At 45.2% G+C, this 19,260-nt stretch overlaps 1 protein-coding gene across 9 annotated transcripts in view; it reads right to left on the bottom strand.

Annotated features, from left to right (window-relative positions):
- Window positions 1-5,701: 5,701 nt before the first annotated feature.
- The window catches only part of SPATS2L (spermatogenesis associated serine rich 2 like), a 165,589-nt gene continuing 152,030 nt past the window's right edge, over window positions 5,702-19,260 (bottom strand). For all 9 annotated transcript variants that reach the window (XM_064586883.1, XM_064586882.1, XM_064586880.1 and 6 more), the window contains 4 exons: window positions 15,165-15,274; window positions 12,537-12,639; window positions 9,505-9,725; window positions 5,702-6,604 (listed from right to left, as the gene is read on the bottom strand). In XM_064586883.1, coding sequence (XP_064442953.1) covers window positions 6,212-6,604; window positions 9,505-9,725; window positions 12,537-12,639; window positions 15,165-15,274 — 827 coding nt within the window. In that variant the 3' untranslated portion in view covers window positions 5,702-6,211. The remainder of the gene's footprint in view (window positions 6,605-9,504; window positions 9,726-12,536; window positions 12,640-15,164; window positions 15,275-19,260) is intronic.

Here is a 19,260-nt window from a genome sequence, read left to right as displayed (position 1 = left end):
CTAGCAGCTAATAGGAGGAAAGGCAGGATTCACATGCCTGTCATCTTCCTGGAGTACAGGCCCTTACGCACTATGGTAGGCCTCCTCTTAAGGGACCTTGTGACTCCATTTCCAAAGATGAGCTAGACAGGACTTGTGCATGCTCCTTGGTTTTCTGTATTCTGCATCGTCATCTGTATGCTGCCTAGCTATTATTTATTTATCAAATTCTCTGGTAATGCTAAAAGTATGCCAATTATCAACTCTTTGCCTCTTGGTTCTGTTGGGGTGGCCTGTCCTTGGCCCCTACAGTTCCAAATCCACTCCTTATTGCCCTCCTTGTGATTCAGGAGCTCTATAAGCACTTCTCTTTAGCTCCCTCACTTTGTCACTGGGGGACCCGGCAGAGGGAAGGGGCTTTTTGCTGATGCATAATATGCATCCCTGTGTTCTTGCTCCTGCGGTGCTTAGTTGGGGTGTGGGAACCCCAGAGGCCCTTGCCCCCAGTAAGTTTTGGCGGCAGCTTCCAGTCCTGTGGGTACCCCTGCTGGCTGCCCAGATAATTCAGCAGTACCCCTGCAGGTGGCTTCCTGGCAGGTTTTGCTAGTACCCCAGCCAGATTCTCAGAGTTCAGCGTCACCCCAGCAGGTGGACCCCTGGCAGGTTGGCCAGCACCCTCTCTGGGGGAAACTCTCTGGCTCCCCAGTACCCCATGCGGCTTCTTGCTGGCCAGCACCTCCGTGAGCTTCTTGACCTTTAACGGGCTACAGGTCCACCCTCCTCAAGGAGATCAGAATCTCAGCCTTGGGGGGCAGGGTCAGTAGGGGTGGGGGGCTCGCCCAAACTTGTTTTTTCCTTGGACACTCTGCCACTACTCCAGTGGTAACTGTCCCTGTATCTGCTGTTCTTGTATTCTTTAGTAGGTAATCCCTGTTACTAGTTATTTCTTCTCTCATTCATAAACACATACACACACACACATAAAAGAACATATATATGAAGTTTCCCCATATACACTTGTAAAGCTTCCCCATTTAAATTACTTGGTGGTTACTGTCTCCTGATTGGAACCTGACCCATACAAAGTGCCAGGAATTATTCCAAGTCATTTGCAAAGATGAACTTATTCAATCCTTACAACAAACCTTCAAGGTAGGTGTGGTTATCAGACCACGGAGAAACTGAGGTAAGATGTTTGGAAACACACCCAAGTTTACACAGCCAGGAAGTGGTGGGGCCCAGATGTGAATCCAGACAGTCTGCCACCAAGGGCAGAACTTTAGTTGCTCTGTTCTCTTCCCATCTTCTCTAGAATTGGCTTCCTGGATTATTTTGCATAAAGCCATTTAGACTCCAGAATTTTCTAAGGGTATTGGGAGTTGACCACTCTTTCCTATCTGCTCTCTTGTATGTATTGAGTTCCTACTGTGTGTCAGGCATTGGCAGAGAGGTAATAATATTATTAGCCAGCTTGTTACATAGTGATGGTGATTCATAGAAAGTGTCTTCTCACAAAGGACAAGAATTGGTAAATCTAATTCAAACTTAAGCATCTGAAGTTAAACAAAATAGGATAGTTTTTTTTTTAAAGATTTTATTTATTTATTTATTTGAGAGAGAGAGAATGAGAGAGAGCAAACACATGAGAGGGGGGAGGGTCAGAGGGAGAAGCAGACTCCCTGCCTAGCAGGGAGCCCGACGCAGGACTCGATCCAGGGACTCGATCCAGGGACTCGATCCAGGGACTCGATCCAGGGACTCGATCCAGGGACTCCAGGATCATGACCTGAGCCGGAGGCAGTCGCTTAACCAACTGAGCCACCCAGGCGCCCCAGGATAGTTTTGTTTTTGATGGGAGGTACTTTCTACACTCCTTTTCTGTAGAAATTCTTTGGTCATTGTTGCACTCGTGGTTCTGAAATAATTTTTGTGTGTGTGAGAAATCTACATGTTTTCTCAAGCGGAGAAACAAATTTGCTTAGAATTTGTTTATTCCCTAAAAACGGTGTGTGGCAATGTCACCTGTGAGATTTGAACTTGGTGGAACCAAAAGTTCGTGTGAGCTGTGAGAAGAGGCAGAGTTCACAAACAAGGGGACTTCTGAGAAGCACTCCCCAAAAATAATTTACAAGAAACTGCGTGATGAGAGCGACATTGCGCGCATCTCAGCGGGATGAGATCCAGACCAGGGTGCGGGGGCCACTGTAACGGGATGAAGCACTAGTTTGGGCTGCTCCACAGCCAAGGACTGGGGACCTGGTTCTTGGAAACTAAGAATAGACAGAGAACTGCCTTGGGGTTTATAAAGCCTTGTTAGAAAAAGCAAAAGGATAAAAAAGAGAAAAAACTCCTTGAAATAGCTTGCAATGGAGAGTATTAAAATTGTGCTACAAATTCTGAGGTAAGAAGAGACTGCCTGGGACTTAGCAACACCTCATTTTTGTTTTCTCACCAAACTGGAGCAGTTACGATGGCTCAGTACGTTTAGGAAAATGCTGGAGCAGTGTATTAGCCTGCGGACTGATTTGGATGGTGGTGAGGAGTTTGATTAGGAAATGTGGGAGCAGGTCACTGGTTCTTTCTCCTTTGCGTCATTTTTTGGTGCCTGGGGGAAATCTGGAGTCCTAGCCCAACTGCGCCAGAATTTTAGCTATGGCCTCTGAAGCCAGTGGAACAAATGTGCCCTCACATGCATAGTTCAGGATGCTCTCATCAGCATGTCCTAGAGAAGTGGAGATCTTACCATCTCTAGACACAAGAGGGCACTCTACACAGACAGGGTAGGGGGACAGTGCAAAAAGGGAAGGAGGAAGGCAAAGCCGCCCGAGGGTGAAGCTCTCAGTCAAAGGTGGTGTCGAATTTAGGCATCTGCCTGTCTGGTCACTCTCTCAGTTTCCCCTTCTCCACGGCCCCCTCCCGCATCCCAGTTGCCCCAGGAAAAAGAACTGACCGGGTCCTAGATTCCCTCGTCTCATGATTACGTTGAAATCGAGGCTCAGATCTAGGCTTTCAGAGTCACAGTTCCCAAATCTCTTAACTTTGGCAAAAATCTGCAGGTCGCTTTTTTTTTTTTTAAAGATTTTATTTATTTATTTGAGAGAGAATGAGATAGAGATAGAGAGAGCATGAGAGGGGGGAGGGTCAGAGAGAGAGGCAGACTCCCTGATGAGTAGGGAGCCCGACATGGGACTCGATCCCGACATGGGACTCGATCCCGGGACTCCAGGATCATGACCTGAGCCAAAGGCAGTCGCTTAACCAACTGAGCCACCCAGGCGCCCCTGATCAGAGCTTTCTACCTTTGCACTGTTATTTTTTTTTCAAGTTGAATTTTTTTTTTTTTTTTTAAGATTTTATTTATTTGACAGAGAGAGAATGAGAGAGCACATGAGAGCGGGGAGGGTCAGAGGGAGAAGCAGACTCCCTGCTGAGCAGGGAGCCCGATGCGGGACTCGATCCCGGGACTCCAGGATCATGACCTGAGCCGAAGGCAGTCGCTTAACCAACTGAGCCACCCAGGCGCCCTGCAGGTCGCTTTTGGTCTGGTAACTTTTCCCATTAACCTCATTTGGTGTCGCTTCCCTAGGAATATTTAATTAGAATCCCTTTTTCTGACGCCAGCAGAATTGAACTACTTGCGAACTGAGATTTAAAGTGGCTATGTCATGTTTCTAGTTTCTTCCCTCGGACTCCTGTACATCTTTTATTGAGGGTGAATTTTGCATGACTTGTGTTTAACTCTCTAAGCCTTGCTGTATTCAGCACCCCTCGGAGAGGCTCAACGGGACAGAGCTGAAGTAGGCAGAGGTTCTCAAACGGAATATAAATTTGCAATGTAATGGGAACCCAACAGGGAGGTTTGAATTTCACAGATGGAGTCCTGGTACAATGTAGGTGAGTTTTGAAGTTATTCAATCTTCATGGGTATTAAAATGTTTTAACCTCTACTAGAGAAATGTCTAAGAGCAAGGAATCTATTCTTCCAGCTCTTGTGCATTAACTACAGACAGGAGAGTGCTCGTGCCTGTGGGTTTTTTTTTTAAAGGAATTTGAAACATTTTCAAGGAATGGCAGTCTCCTACCCAGCTAAGATCACAATGGTTGCACGTGAATAGAGGTAGTGTGGTATTTAAATGGCCTAACTTGCACTATAATATTGAAATTACCATTTCAAACATGAAAATTAGTAAAGGCTCACATGCCCGAGGCCTCATAAGAAAGGCAAAATCTAGGAAAAACCAAAATTAGGTCTGAACACTTTTTAGCACTCTTTTTGTTTTCTTTTCTGTGACCTGGGCGCATTTGCAATGTGCTTGGAAATGTGTTCTTGCCAGTGAGGCAGTCCAGGCTGAGAGTGGTTGGGGCGGACGCCAACGAAGAAAGGTGCACCCCTGAGCTGGAAAACCCGGTGTTTTTCTGTTGCAAGAATTATTGGACTCATCTTTAAAGCTGTCACATATACACTGACATTTTTCAGTGGCAGGCCAAATCTTGCTACACAAAATTTGTGCAAAGTCCTTCTGTCTTGTAAAATATAAATTCAGGGCCTCAGATGGAGTAAACAGGGATTGCAGTCCTGCACATTTATCTTTCTTATTTGAACGAACAACTCTTCCTTCCTTCCTGGAATGTGACTTAACATTTAAAATTCCTGTTAAATCTCTGGGTACACCCAGAGACCTCAGAAAGCTCTCCACGGAGAAAGCAAACATCCTCCTGCGCTTGGCAAAAGAAACGGATGCTTGCGTGGCGAGTAGGCTCAGCTGCTCGGGGCCGCTCTGTGCCAAGAGAACCACTGAAGCTGGTTGCCAGAAAAAATGTTAATGTTGAGCTGAAAGTCAGCATGTGCACTTGAAAGAGGCCAACCAATCTGTAGGACACAGGGAAGGTGATGGAGGCAGGGCCCACACTGAGCTGCCCTGCAGTCAAAGATAGGGGATTTGGGGTTCTTTGGGGCTTGGGCTCCCTAGCATCCATTCTCCCTTCCTGAGGAAACCATAGCCCTTCCCACAGGGCCCCTGTGCTTCTGGGGAGCTGGCCACACCCCAGCTCCAGGGCTGGGATCCGATCAGTCTACACTAATTAGTACATCTTATCTGCTGCTCCCTCCCCCATTTTGGTGATTGGTTGATTGGTGTAGTGACAAGCCTGCCAGCAATCTGGGCCAATGATTTTCGCAGAGAGTGTTTTTGCAGGGACTTCTGACAAGGACACTTGCTCCACGGGGATGCTACCTGGAGAGCCTCTCTTTTCTTCTGGACAGTGCAGGGGATGGACTTGAATCCGAGAAGCAAGGTAGCTATTTGCCATCACTCTGAACACAATGTCAGCCTAAGGAGGAAGGAGAGCTGAGCTAATCAAGAGAAATGAGCTGGAGTCCTGACCAAATTGGACCCAAGGCATACTTTGTTGCTGGACTTTTCAGTCACTGAACCAATAAATTGTCTTTATTGTTTAAACGAGCCTGGGCTGAGCTTTATGTTTCTTGCAACCAAGTTTTCCGAACTCCCACATGGTGTCTAGGATGGTTGGGGTGCGTACCCACCTATATGTGGGCAATGTACTGGCCAGAGCCATTGTGAGGCCTTGTTTTTTTCTGAAGAAGTACTTGTCCCAAGAGCAAGAGTATTGCGGAGAGCTCTGTGCCACAATCGCTCGAGTTTCCGCGGAAGTCCTACACTGAACAGTAAAGTGGGCATCAGTAAGAAAAGCAAGCCAGGTGTCAAATGCAGCATATTTTAATTTGTTTCAAATAAAGCAATATATGTATATATATTTTTTTCAGAAAAACACCAGATGTTAAATTCTACAAAAGCGCATGTGTCTTCAGCAGATCACGTTTGTCTGATCAGCAAGAATTTTTCTTTTCCCACATTAACTCTCTAAAGACAAGCGATGGACTGACATCACCGTTAGGACACAGGCTGCTACCAGCCTCTGCTCTCTGGCCACACCTGGCTTTTCCTCACAAACGAGTAAATACCGCCTGGCTAAAATGCTGCAATGTCTCGATGAGAAAAAGCGTCAACAGATCAAGCAAAGCCATGAAAGTTATGAAAGCAAGCTAGAGCTGATTATTAGAATTAGTAAAAATGATTAAGAGAGGATGACACAACCATACAGGGTTTGTATACTCTGATTGACTCTCTTTTGGCAGCGAATTGGGTCAGCACCTCGGGCAGGGAACCAAAACTGAGAGAAAACTGCTTTTTTTTTTTCCTTCCCTCCTAGCTCAGGCCACCAACGTCACAGCCGGGACTGAGAGGACCGCAGCATCCGTGGAAACTTCTATTCTCGTGGGGCAGAGATTGCACTGTGAAACCCTAGCGACATTACCCCGGAAAGGCCTGGCCTCCGAGCTGTCTCCGGTGTGCCTTCGCCGGGGCTTCTCCGAATGGGCTGCGGCCTCGGGGGTCTTTGTCCCCAAGGGGGCTTCTTGGCTTTTGGCGCCGCCTTTGTTTTTGGGACGGTAGCCATTGTGTGGCTGTCTTCTGTGTTCGTGGCGGTTGCTGCCCTTTGTCATCGGCTCGGCTTCATTTCCACTGCCCTGCGGCTTGGCAGACCCGTTTAGCCTGTTGTTATGGTACTGGGGATTAAATCTTCGTCTTTGGCTAGAAGACCCATTCTGCCAAAAAAAGAAAAGAGATAGGTATTAGATGCCAACAAACCCCAGGGGACATCAGGGAAACCAAACCTCTGAGCCACAGGTAAGCTTTTGCATACCCTAGAGGAATATGTCAACATGCAAATGGGGTCAAGCTGATACAATCCTCAAGCTTAAAAGAACAGTGGACTGTCTTGTAAGCGGAACTCCAAGGAAATCACCGACAGGAAGAGAGGTTTCAGAAGTCTAAGAGAGACAATTCCAGAACCAAATAAACCCCATAAGGTATGCCTAAAATATAATGGAATGAAACGTTAACACAGAGGCAGGGCAATGATGATTCTCTACCATGAAAATTTCTTGGACCTTCTAAATAGATTATGTATATGAATTCTCATTATATATATAAGAAAAATGTAAAATTCTGCTTAAAATTTAGCTTGTAAGTTCTCTTCTCTAAAGCAGTTTTTCTACTTTCATCTCAAAACAAATACCATAGCTTAGAAATATTATCTTGGTAGATACAAGGATGGGGTCTATCTGGTAGATCCTGGTAGAGGTAGAGGTGACGTTATTTTCCTACAGGTGATTAGTTCTTCTTCTAAACTTTTGTAGTTCTCAGCCAACACGAGTTCTGAAGCATCACCCTGGAAAACTGGCAACCTTCAACAAATCAGCAGACAAGAACATAAATGGAAGAGTAGAGAGGAAGCAATGGTCCGCATGTCTGTCCCTGTACAAGGGAAGGATATCTGAACCCCTTGAGGTCCACAAGAGTCAACATTCACAGAGTGCTTGAAGTGTGCCAGGCCTCCCGCAAGGGACCATCTCATGTGTCATCACACTCACCCTTTAAGATAGTTGCTATTATTTGCTTCATTTTATAGATGAGGATAATGAACTTAAGGGACTTGCCCAAGGTCTACAGTTAGAAAATGACAGAGCCATTCTCATTTCGCGCATGGTCTCCTGACAAGATTCATAAATAGGTTGTTCCATGAACAGAGACCTTTATTGAAAATCAAATTTATATTATTAAAATGTGTGATTTTGGGGCGCCTGGGTGGCTCAGTCGTTAAGCGTCTGCCTTCGGCTCGGGTCATGATCTCGGGGTCCTGGGATCGAGCCCCGCATCGGGCTCCCTGCTCGGCGGGGAGCCTGCTTCTCCCTCTCCCACTCCCCCTGCTTGTGTTCCCTCTCTCGTTGTGTCTCTCTCTGTCAAATAAATAAATCTTTAAAAAAAAAAAAAAGTAAAAAAAAATAAAATGTGTGATTTTATGACTTACAAACATATAAAGTTCTAAATTGGTGCTTTGTGCCTGGATAGTAGAGGTTTAGGGCAGACCCACCCCTAATCTTTCAGGCCCCAGGGCAAGAGTACAAGGGCAGGCCCATAAACCGCACGACTGAATACTGTCTCTCCCCTGCTCTGACTCCTTCCCACATTGTGAGTGGGCCTTGCACACATGACTGTGGACCCTCTAGCCTGCACACTTAAGCTTCATCCTCACCCCCCACAAATAATCCTCCCTCTGGACCTAGGGATGTGCACACTGGCAGTATGGTTGGCTCTCAGGGTGCTATATCCAGGGAAGTGGCCCAAACAGACCCTGAGAGGAGGCTTTGGGCCATCTGGGACTAGAATTCCAGGATCTGGAGTATTTGGAGCACTTTCCCAAAGGGAGAGTACAGATTCTGAGTAGTGACATCTCCTCAGTCTTGCTCCATGTGGAGGGCTGTGGCTGGGAGAGGGCCGGGAGGGCTTACTCCAAAGCGAAGGGCCTGCCCCAAGGGCCCTTCTTGTCTGGGTCTGCAGCACTCTGACTTCCATATGGAAGTATATTTCTGTTTCAATGAGCCATTGCCTGAAATGCTTTATTGGAAATGGTAACCGTGAGCTGAAAAAGTATCTGTGTAGATTGCATTAATTTGGCTTCTTTTGTTTTTAGAGAAGTGAAAGGGAAACCCGGCCTAAATTCTAGACTTACTTTTCGTATGGGGTTTAATAATGACCAAAGAACAAAAGCTGTGAAGATGTGTTTAGATGACAAGTAAAACAGATCCAATTATGATCTTTAGCCCAGGAGTATATGAAATGCTCCTTGTCAAAGTGCTGTTTTGATGTTGGGAAAGACATCTGGGCCCAGAGAAATGCCTATCTGTGTCATTCATAACCCTAGACCACAGAATCCAACAGGGCACTTGCTAGAAAACCAGGATTTTGGAATGCTTTAAAAACGTCTCTTTATTTGAGCTCTCTTTCTTAGAGACCATGAAAGGTGTCTTTATAGCATGCCCAACATCTGTATCATCAAGTCCCATGTCTTGTTCGTCCTCTGACGATAAGGGGGAAATCACTTCTCAGGCATATAGTGGAGGAACAGAAGGAAAGAAGGGGACCTTTGGACACTTATATTTTTAGGTGCTATGGCAGAGAGGAATTAATAATGTCACTTTGAAATATATTCTCTTTACCATAAGCCCAAAAGAAGAGAGGGAAGTTTGAACTAAGTTTGGCCTCTTACTGATAAACTACACATAAATGGGAATTCAAGGGTCCAACAGATGCCAGATTTCCTTTCACCAACAAAGCCAGTGGCCAGGTACGGAATCTTGTTCCCACGTCCGTGTGAGTCCCTTCTGCACACGGGCCAGTTACCGGGGCTTGGGGGCGGGGGGTGGCCTCGAAGGCACAAGAAGAGCTGGCTCCTTCAGGCAGACGCTGCTAATGCCAAGTGCATGAAGGCCACCTCGTCCACCTGGGAAAGGGCCTGTGAAATGGGGATGGATGGACCAGGGGGCTTCCGTGAGGCCGGCTGGCAGACAGAGGACTCCGACGTCAGGCAGGTAGTTTCCTCCCGGCACCGGGGTCTGCAGGACCCCCGGAGGCAGCGCACGCCGGCCTCCCCACACGGGCTCACCTGCTTATTAGCTGGCACGGCCTGGTGAGAGCTGTCGGCAGCACTGGGAAGGTTGCTCGCCATTTTGGGGTTTGCAGCTTTACCCTCCAAGGGCTTGTTGTGATTGGACGATTTTCGGGTAAAGTGACTCTGTTTCCCAGAGGTCGCTGCATGGGCGTTCAGCAGGGGCAGCAGGGAGCTGCAGGGAGTTCTTGAGGAATAGTTGTTCTTTGGGTGTGTAACTGCAACAAGAAAGCGCGTGGCGTTACGGGCCGTGCCATGAACCCTCCTGCCTCAGTAACCCCTTAGCAGATGGGAGACACTGGCAGGAGTTTCAAAAAACACTGTTTTGTTTGCTTTTTGTTTTTTTTTAAAGATGTCATTCGAAAGGGCACTTTCGTGTTTGGGAGACCAGCAGGGTTCTGTGAGAGTCACTGGACTGTGATTACAGCATAATCATCCAAGTCGGGAAACAAGAAGACGTATCTGAGCGACTGTAATATTATTCCTTAGGTGAGGAACCACAGAAGGAAGAGAGAATGAAATCTCGACGTACCCTCTCATGCCCGTGCACGAGTGTATTCTGCCTCTCGGGTTCCCCGTTCCCAAGCCCGGGCCTGCCGTCAGCTCGCTAGACCAGTGGGTGCTGCGGAGACGCAGGAGGACCGGGAGGCACGAGGACACGTGCGTGTTCTGCTGGGTGTCAGGGATTTTGTCACCCTGGGTCATGCATATTCTACAACGACGGAGCCAGGCCTGCCGGCCCCAAACATGCCCTAAAGCACTGTTCGGATTCCCCGAGAGCCACTTATCTGCTTTTTCTCAATGCCATTTTCTACAGCTCCGCTGCAGATGGGCACCGATCCCAATGCCAAAGTCAGTGCGACTAATCACACAGATCCCAGCGGGCTGGTCTGTTCAATGTTGATGATCCCCATCCCTGCTGGTTTTGAAAGAGGTGGTCTGGGGTGGGATGATTTCATGTGATGTTGCCGAATCAGGGCTGGAGGGAACCACTCAAGGATGAAGTTATGACCTCCCTCTCACCGCTCACCGGAATTTGACTGCCATGCTCGACAGTCAGACCTTTGAATCTTAAAATTGTCACCAATTTTTAAAAGCAATTTTCTCTGCTACCTGTGTTGGATCAGACTTCATCCTAAGGTTCTTCCAGAGGATTAGCAGTGACTAGTAAGGATCACAGAACATCAGAAATGGAAAGGACAGGGATGCATCTCTAGTCCCCGCATTTATAGGTACGATGTGACAGCCCACTGGGAACTGTCCAAACGTGGCCAGGGGGGATTTCAGTGACTCTAGTGTTCACTAGGTTCAGTTTCATGGGGGAGCGGTCATTATCTCCCACGTCTCAGAGATGACTCTTTCTGGTTCATTAGCTGTGGGTTTTCAGTCTCTCAACAAAGCTGAGCCGGTAGGACGACTCTCTCCAACAGGGGAGGTGGTCTCCCCTGTGGACCCTTGGTGTTTGGCACGGGATGGTCCGTCCCACGAGGTGGCACTGGGAGTGCTCAGGTTGAAGCTGCACCCATCACGCCGCTCAGCCAGTGACAGTCACTTGGCAACAGGGTCTCATTCATCACCAGGCTAAAATGGAAACTTGCACGGACAGTTAAATGTCCAACTGTGAACCGGACTGCGCTTTTTTAGAAATGGGGCAAACGCTGGGGTTTGAGAATGATAAACGGGTTGATTATGACACAAGGGAGGGAACACATAAGGAAAAAAAAAGGAAAATAATTGAAAAGAAATGCCATCAGGGGGAGCCCGGCTGGCTCGGTTGGTAGAGCATGTGAATTCTGCTCTCGGGGTTGTGAGTTCAAGCCCCATGTTATATGTAAAGATTACTTAAAAATAAAATCTTAAAAAAAAAAAAGAAATGCAGTCAGAAAATCAGATAACTGCCAAAGATACGTGAACAAGGATGCTCACAGCGGTGTTATTTTAATGGTGAAAAAGTTGTGAGCAACCTAAATGTCCACAATCAGGCGACTGGTTACGTCAGTTATATTTATATAAATTATGAGTTAAATACGTTGACATGGAAAAATCTCAACCGTATGCTGTGAAATGATAAAAGCTAATCATATTACTATGTATTATGTAGTATAGTATAATAAATTGTAACATGTAGTATCATGATAGATGTAATATATAACTTACACAAATGAAACGTGCATAAAAAGTGCGAGGGATACATAAAAGTAATGTCATGTTCTATTTAATACAGTTCTCTAATTTTTAGATCAAGCTTCTCTTTTTTTATACTCAGGAAAAAAAACACTTCCGACTTTGGAAAAGAAAAAAAAAGTGCAGCCAAATCTCAAATTTTCAGCTGACTCTGAGGCTGTGGGTAATCCACGTCTCTCACCAGTCCTTCTTTTCCTCCTTGGGCCCGTCCTTAAAGCCATTTCACTGTTCACTCCCCCCCTCCCCCGATGGGTGGGCTGGAGTAGGAGAAAAAAAGATCAGCCAGCTTTGTTGCATATTAACTGCTCTAATTAAGGCTTAATAGCGAACAAAACTGAAGCTAATGGTTGAAGTGAAGTCTTTCATTATCTGCAGACTTCCCTCGGCAAGCACAGAGAACCGGCCAGAGGAGAGGCTCAGGGCACCGCTGAGCAGCATGCATTCAACAGCTGGGCCCTTTATGACTCAAGAGCCGAATGTTCCCAGACTTGTTAGGGAGACTGGCTCTCAGTGTAACAGGTCTCTGTGGAACCAGGCTATTGGAAATCAGAGAGGCAGTTTATCTGGCGGTGCTTAAGAAAAGTTTGCCGAAGATACAGACTAGTTGACCTGTTCTGTTCTGCTTCATAAATCCTGGGGATTTACTGACGGGCAGTGGCATTTGAAGACTCTAAGTTCAAATCTTGACATTTCTAGTGACTTGTGTCGTGACCTTAGATCATTAAATCTCTTCAGACTTCGCTTTAGCCCCGCTGGGGGACCGCACACCTGACATTTCCCATGTCAACTCCAAATAGCACCGAGCTTACTCACACGGAATTATTTAGCAAGTATGCAAAACTCACTTTCTCCGCAGAGCATGATTTGGGCCTTTAGCTGTTCAATGTCACAGGAGAACCGGGCAGCTTTCCCGAGCTCTTCATCATATTTACGCTCGCTGACAAAGTGCTGCAGGAAAGAGAAGTGAAACAGGAGCCCCACAGTTACGGGAGTGACTGAGGCACACAGCAGATCCATTCACTCTGCTCTTCGGTGCCACTGACCCTGCTAAGCAGGAGGCCAGTCATGCCCGCTCTGTCCCCTGTGTGGCTGTTAAATCGGGCCTGGTTTGACCTGCCTGGAGCACGATCACCTTCTCCTTCTGGGAATATGTGAGGGGCTTGTTTTTCCCCTGCCCAAGACCTGGAGAAAACTGTGATCGGGCAAAATGTGTGTCTGGACTCACTTGCTTAACCTTGGGCACCCCTCTACCTCCTTCTAGCATGTTCTGTCCTGTTACAGATTTTGGGGTTGCATTCTGGCAGTTTTCCTAATTTGGCCAATGGCAATGGCTTGCTAATGTATTACCCCCTCGAAAGAAGATGTGTTACCCTTCCTGATCCTAATAGGGAAGCAGAACGCCCAAAAAGCCTTTAGTAATTGGAAAACATGATCTTGAATGGAGGAATTTCAAGTGCTGTTAAAGGAAGTGGAACAGAGATTATTTTTCATTGAAAATTAAGATCTGTGTGTAGATGACAGAGTGAGAAATACAGAAATAACTATGACTCGGTCCGTCCTGAATTTGCTACGGAGTTTACCGCACAGCAGGGGAAATGGATACCACTAAACATAATATAAGGTAGAATGTGGTAGGTGCTTGAGGAATATAAAAGGGGAAGAATTATTTCCTACTAAGGGGACTAGAGAAAGTGTTATGTGAGAAGGAGCATTCGTGCTGGAACATTAAAGAAATATATATTGATCACTTACCAGACATGGACCAAATTCTTAACAGATAATCTCATTTTCATCTGATCACAGTATTATGAAGTCAGTACTGTCATTATCTCTACTTTATAGAGGGGGAATTGAGGTTCTAGGAATCTGATTGGAGAGTAATTTCCCCAAGGAGCTGGACTGTTTCACTCCAAAGCCTGCGCCATTAACCATCTTATGATGAGTGGGGTCTGAATAGGCAGGAAGGAAGCTTGGAGAATCAGCAGATGTCAACAGACCCGGAAGCGGGCAACTTCATATTCCTCACTTGATGTTCTAGCCAGGCGGGGCACGGAGGTTGGAACATATATAATGGAGTCCAGTTGTGGATTCTATTCTGAGGGGAAGGGTAGGCCATACGGGGGGAGATCAGATCTGCTCTGGACTATGACTCTGGCCTTAGGGTGGATGACCAGGCTGGAGGGAGATAGGGGAGGCAGAAAGACCAGGCAGGAGGACATTGCAAGGGACTGGCTGGCAGCAACAAAGACCAGATGAGAAGGGAAAGACCATTAGGACTTCTCAGGATCCTCAGAGGAGGTCCTTATCCCCAAAGGGCTCCCTTTCATGCCTAACCAGGGCAGAGGGGACTGAAGTTACTTGCCACTTTCGACCACACCCAACCACTTTTATGCCTGGATGAGCAGACAGTCCTACTTAGAAAGCAAGTAGCAACTGTGTCCTGAAAGTGCTCTAGACCCTAGAAGCTGGGTAGACGCTGAGCGTGTGTGTATATGTCTGTATGTTTAGTGTACTAGGGAAAAAGAAGAGGATAAGGGAAAATGTATAAACTGTAACTCCCTGTTTTGTTGTAGATACTTGTTTTTGCCCTTCTGGTAACCATTTCTTTTTCTAATAACTGTATCCCAATGCAGTTTCAAAGATCCAGTATTGGTGGGTCTGTCAGTCAAGGCCTCCCTTGGCCCAATGGTGTCTATGATCCAAGTGAAGGCCAATCAGAATCTCCTTCTTTGGGATGTGACTCGGGTGGGGTGGCACAAAGGGAGATGACATCTGAAGGTCCCCCATTCTAATGGTGCCCTGAAGAGAGTCTGGGAATTACATCTGTCTATGTTCCCCAGGTGGCTGCCTGGGTTTCTGCCTAAGTGTAGCCTGGAGTCTTCAGATCACACTTTGGTGAGCTACGCTCATATTCGTTCAGATTCCACTTGTTCTTGAGGTTAGCCAGGGTCAGCTTCTATTGCTTGCAACTGTAGAGATCCAATAAATACATATCTGTGGGTGGTATTCTTAATAAAAGGGCAAGTCAGCTAGAAAAGGGTACCGGAAAGAAGTCGCTGTATATTGTGCTAGCTTTAGAATCCTTACTGTTCTACTAGGTTCATACTCACTGTGTGTTCCCATGTACGAGTGTTTATATACATACACCTACATTACATATGGTGAAAATAATATCCCCCATTCCAGCTATAATACATGGTTGAATACAGTTTATTTGGGTCAGTCTCCACTGAGTAAGAAAATAGCTCATTCTTCTCCTCTGTAATAATATACCCCTTCAAACCATAGTATCCTTAAGTACGGTGATTAGTTGGTTCTTCGCCCTTCTGTATTCTCTAGTTCAACACTGTGAAAGAGAGAGCTGGGTGCATGATGTTAGATCCTCAGAGAGCAGCACTCTATGGATGCAAAACAAACAGAATGGGGCTCAGATCTCTGGCTCAGGGTTCAGGCTGTGATATTTTAGAACTGACCTTAATTTCTGCCCTGAGTTCAGCCAGCTGCATCTCTGCCATCTGACTGGCCAGATCGGTCAGTCTCTTTAGTTCTTCTGCTTTCTTCTGACGAGCAGTCAGGATCTCCACTGCCAAATAAGAAAGAATAATACGTTAGGGCCAGAGATCTAAACATATTAAATGACCTAATTTCTTGGAATTGGTTCTCCCTCCACACACTGATCACTCTGTTGGACCACGACTATGTTTTCCAAGTTGGTTACTGAGGTGGGTTTGCCCTCGGTGCTCATGACCGATCACTCGCTTCCGTATGTTCTTATCCACCAATCCCCAAATCAAACACGGTCCCTTCGGATTCACTGTACACCCAGTCTTCTTTGTTTTCCTCACTGGCGTCTGATCTCACTTCCTTAATTTGGACTTTTCAACTTGTGCATTACTCCAAACAAGTATCACCAAAAAAAGACGTTTGGTAAAATCCTGTCTGAATGATATCGCAAAGATAGGGAGTCCGCCAAGCAAAGACCACTCTTCTGTATGTGCTGTACTATTAAATTCTAACAGCATCAGACCCTCTGAACTTTAACACTTACTCATTTAGAGCAACTAGCTGTGTTACTGGAATATGACATAAAATTTTTACTTTATTAGCTTTTTGTGGGCTAAAAAATGCCTCTGCTTTTGATACTCTGCAGATCTGTTTCCATTTTTGCAACCAAAGAGAAGTTCCAGACCAGAGTGCCTTGTCTTTGTTTTAAGTGTCCCCCATGGAAAAATTTCAAGGGTGAGTCAAAGCCCGCTTGGACTGGATTTGTGTATACTCTTTAGCATCTGCACATGCAGAGAAGACACCAGGGAGTTTTCTGGTGCCACATTTCACACGTCTGTCTGATGACCTAAAGGTTCAAGCAAATGTAGTAGTCCACAGGTGAATTTCTGTGCGTGTGTGTTTGTTTCCCAAAAGATCATAAAGCTCAAAAGCAATACTAACACATACAGTGAGATTTAAATATGAAATTTCATCTTCCAAAAGATAGCTTTTTGTTCTCTAATTTTAAGTCACATATGAACTGCCTTCATTTCTTTTGGACAGCATTTTGAGTTATGAGAAAAAACCAGTCCATCCAATGAAGATGCTATGCATGTTGGATTCACATTCCTTTCTTGGCTGAACAAAGGTCAATTGCTTTATTAGACCAGATTCACAGCACACACGCAGAGCTAAACAATGATTTCTGACTGTAAGGGTTCTTAATTTATAAATGTCAAAAACAGTCACTTCAAACCTCCCCCCCAAAAAAAGTTCAAAAGCAATCAAGAGTTAAGATTTCCTGCACACTATAAACCATTCTGCAGACAGACTGAGAAACATCATCTTTCTATGCTGATACCAATGTTGAGATGTCAACAGAATAAGTAATCTATGACTCATAAAGCCTAACTGTTTGCTAAACTACTCTAATCATGCTTTGATTATTTACCAGGACTCCCCTTGCCTCCCATTTACAATTCCTTGTAGCTGAGCAGAGGCTGCTTTGTGCCTTCGTCTTACAGAATACAGAGGGGCTGGTGGAAAACATGTCCCCATGATGGTTATGAAAAGAATCTCCATCTGAACACAGACACTATATTACTGAATGATGTCCCAGCTACCCAGCCAGATAAGAGGTCACAAAAAGCTGGCCTATTATCACGTGTGGCCGTAGAGTACATACATTTTGTTTGGTCCACATACTACTTTTACAAATTAATTGTCCACATTTGAAAATTAGGAGATTCCACTCGGAAGCTGGATTTCTGGCTTCTCTTAAAATACTGGAATTTCTGGCCACAGTTGGCCAACAGTCCCATGTGGCAACAACTGGCTACCCCTGAGTTGTTGCCCTTTATGGATGGAGCATGGCGCCCAGCGTGCCATGGTCACTCCCTGCCCTGCTCGGCTCATTAATGTTTCCAGCCTGGCCCCTGTAGGCAACTCCAATCATGGCACAGTTCTTTGTGTTAAAGTTCTTTGTGTCCACAATGCCTACGGCCTGGTACAAAGTGGGTGCCCAATATGTACGTTTGCTGAATGAGGACTGAATGAATGCGTCAGTCCATTATTTAAAAGGAATATGCCAGGCGCCTAGGTGGAGCAGTCGGTTGAGTGTCTGACTCTTGGTTTTGGCTCAGGTCATCATCTCAGGGTTGTGAGATGGAGCCCCGTGTTGGGCTCTGCGCTTGGCACAGGGTCTGCTTAAGACTCTCCCTCTCCCTCTGCCCTTCCTCTCCATGCTCTCTCTCTCAAATAAATAAATCTTTTTTTTTTAAAGATTTTATTTATTTATTTGAGAGAGAGAGACAGAGTGAGATCATGAGAGGGGGAGGGTCGGGAGGGTCAGAGGGAGAAGCAGACTCCCTGCTGAGCAGGGAGCCCGATGCGGGACTCGATCCCGGGACTCCAGGATCATGACCTGAGCTGAAGGCAGTCGCTTAACCAACTGAGCCACCCAGGCACCCAAATAAATCTTTTTTTAAAAAAAGGAATACACAAAGAAGGACAGAAGTTCCTTTTCTAGAAGGACCACTGAAGCATATTTAGCACTTATACCTTTGATTATATGTTTGCCATTATAATTCAACATAGGAACGGGACTAAAGTCTGCAGGATGAATAAATGATTCTTGAGCAGGAAGCTGAAACAAAGTACTTTGCTCTTGCAAACATAAAAAAGAAATTCTGAAGGCCTAGACTTGGTGAGCAGATAGTAAAGGGGTCAGCAGACCATGAATGACTACTCAGTTAAACAGATCTGACTTTTCTTAATGGATCATTTGTGGGACTGGTAACAATTAGGGATAATTGTACTTTTTGAGAAGAACTTGGGCATTCACACAAAAGATTTTGTAGAAATAGATATAAATGGGCCCTAAAATAGGAATGCAGGTGCAAGATCACCAATAAATTCTGAGTTTACCCTCATGCAAATGTGCATGAAAATGAATACTTTTGCATCAGCAAGCACTGGGATGAGTTTTACATATAGTCACATTAACATTTCAAAGCCTTTCATTATGAAAAAGCCTTAAAACTGGAGATCTAAAGCCAATATTCTGTGGGGACACTAACATTTTCACCTCAAAAACATCAATCACAGAAACAAAAAGCAAAAACAAAACCAGATCAGATCCTAAGATTCATTGATCCTAAAATTTAAAACAGAATAATAAGTTATGTTTTGAAAGCACCATCCTTTTGGAAATCTGTAGAGGGAGACAGTTTCTTACAGCTTTCATTTTCACTGCATTCAGGACTTCATTAATATTATTGAGCTACTTTTATAAACAGTATCTGGTATGCTGAAATCCATTTTCTCAATAGGATTTTGAAATTCCTTCAAGTTTTTGGAACACATTGGAAGCTTGCTCGTGTTGCAAGAACCATGGAAAATTTTAGGGCTTCTCAAATAATACTCCTTAGCAGAGGGTGGACTTGAAATCCTGGGGGGAGGAGCTGGGACACAAAGCTTGTTTCAAGCACAAAGATTCTTTGAAATCCTTTTTATTCTTGTGAGCTCTGCATTTTACCTCACAACATATCTGCGTTTCTGTCACTATGTTTTCTTCCCATATCTTCAATAAATTTGATACTCCAAGAACACACCTATTTTGGCCTTCAGTTCCCTCAAACAGAGTCTGAGACCATAGCACCGCAACATGCTTTGTTTCTTCATCTGTCAACGTAATAATCATATTACCTTGTAGGGTTATTGTGGAACTAAATGAAATAACCTACGTGACGTGTTTAGTATCATACACTAAAAAATGCTAACCTCACACATTAATAAAGTGAGATATGTTCATCTAGAATATACTTCCTTTTTTTTTTTTTTTTTGCAATTACTAATATTGGATCCCACAGCCTACAGACACTGAGTTAATTACAATAATTCATTTAACAAATATTATGAAGTACCGACAGTCTTCTCGGCACCATGTTAGGTGCCGTGACAGACAGAGGAGCTTATGTTATAAATGAGGAAATAGGTCTGTAACATGTACAGCAAATAGAAAATGTGGAAAGTACTCTGGAGATGATAGATGAGCACGCTCAAGATGGTGGTTGGAAATTCTTA

Source organism: Mirounga angustirostris, unplaced genomic scaffold, assembly GCF_029215605.1.
Source record: "Mirounga angustirostris isolate CCGP_5_RB_7025 unplaced genomic scaffold, mMirAng1.0.hap1 SCAF_3, whole genome shotgun sequence".
Taxonomy (NCBI): Eukaryota; Metazoa; Chordata; class Mammalia; order Carnivora; family Phocidae; genus Mirounga; species Mirounga angustirostris.
This window is presented reverse-complemented; position numbering and strand designations above follow the sequence as displayed.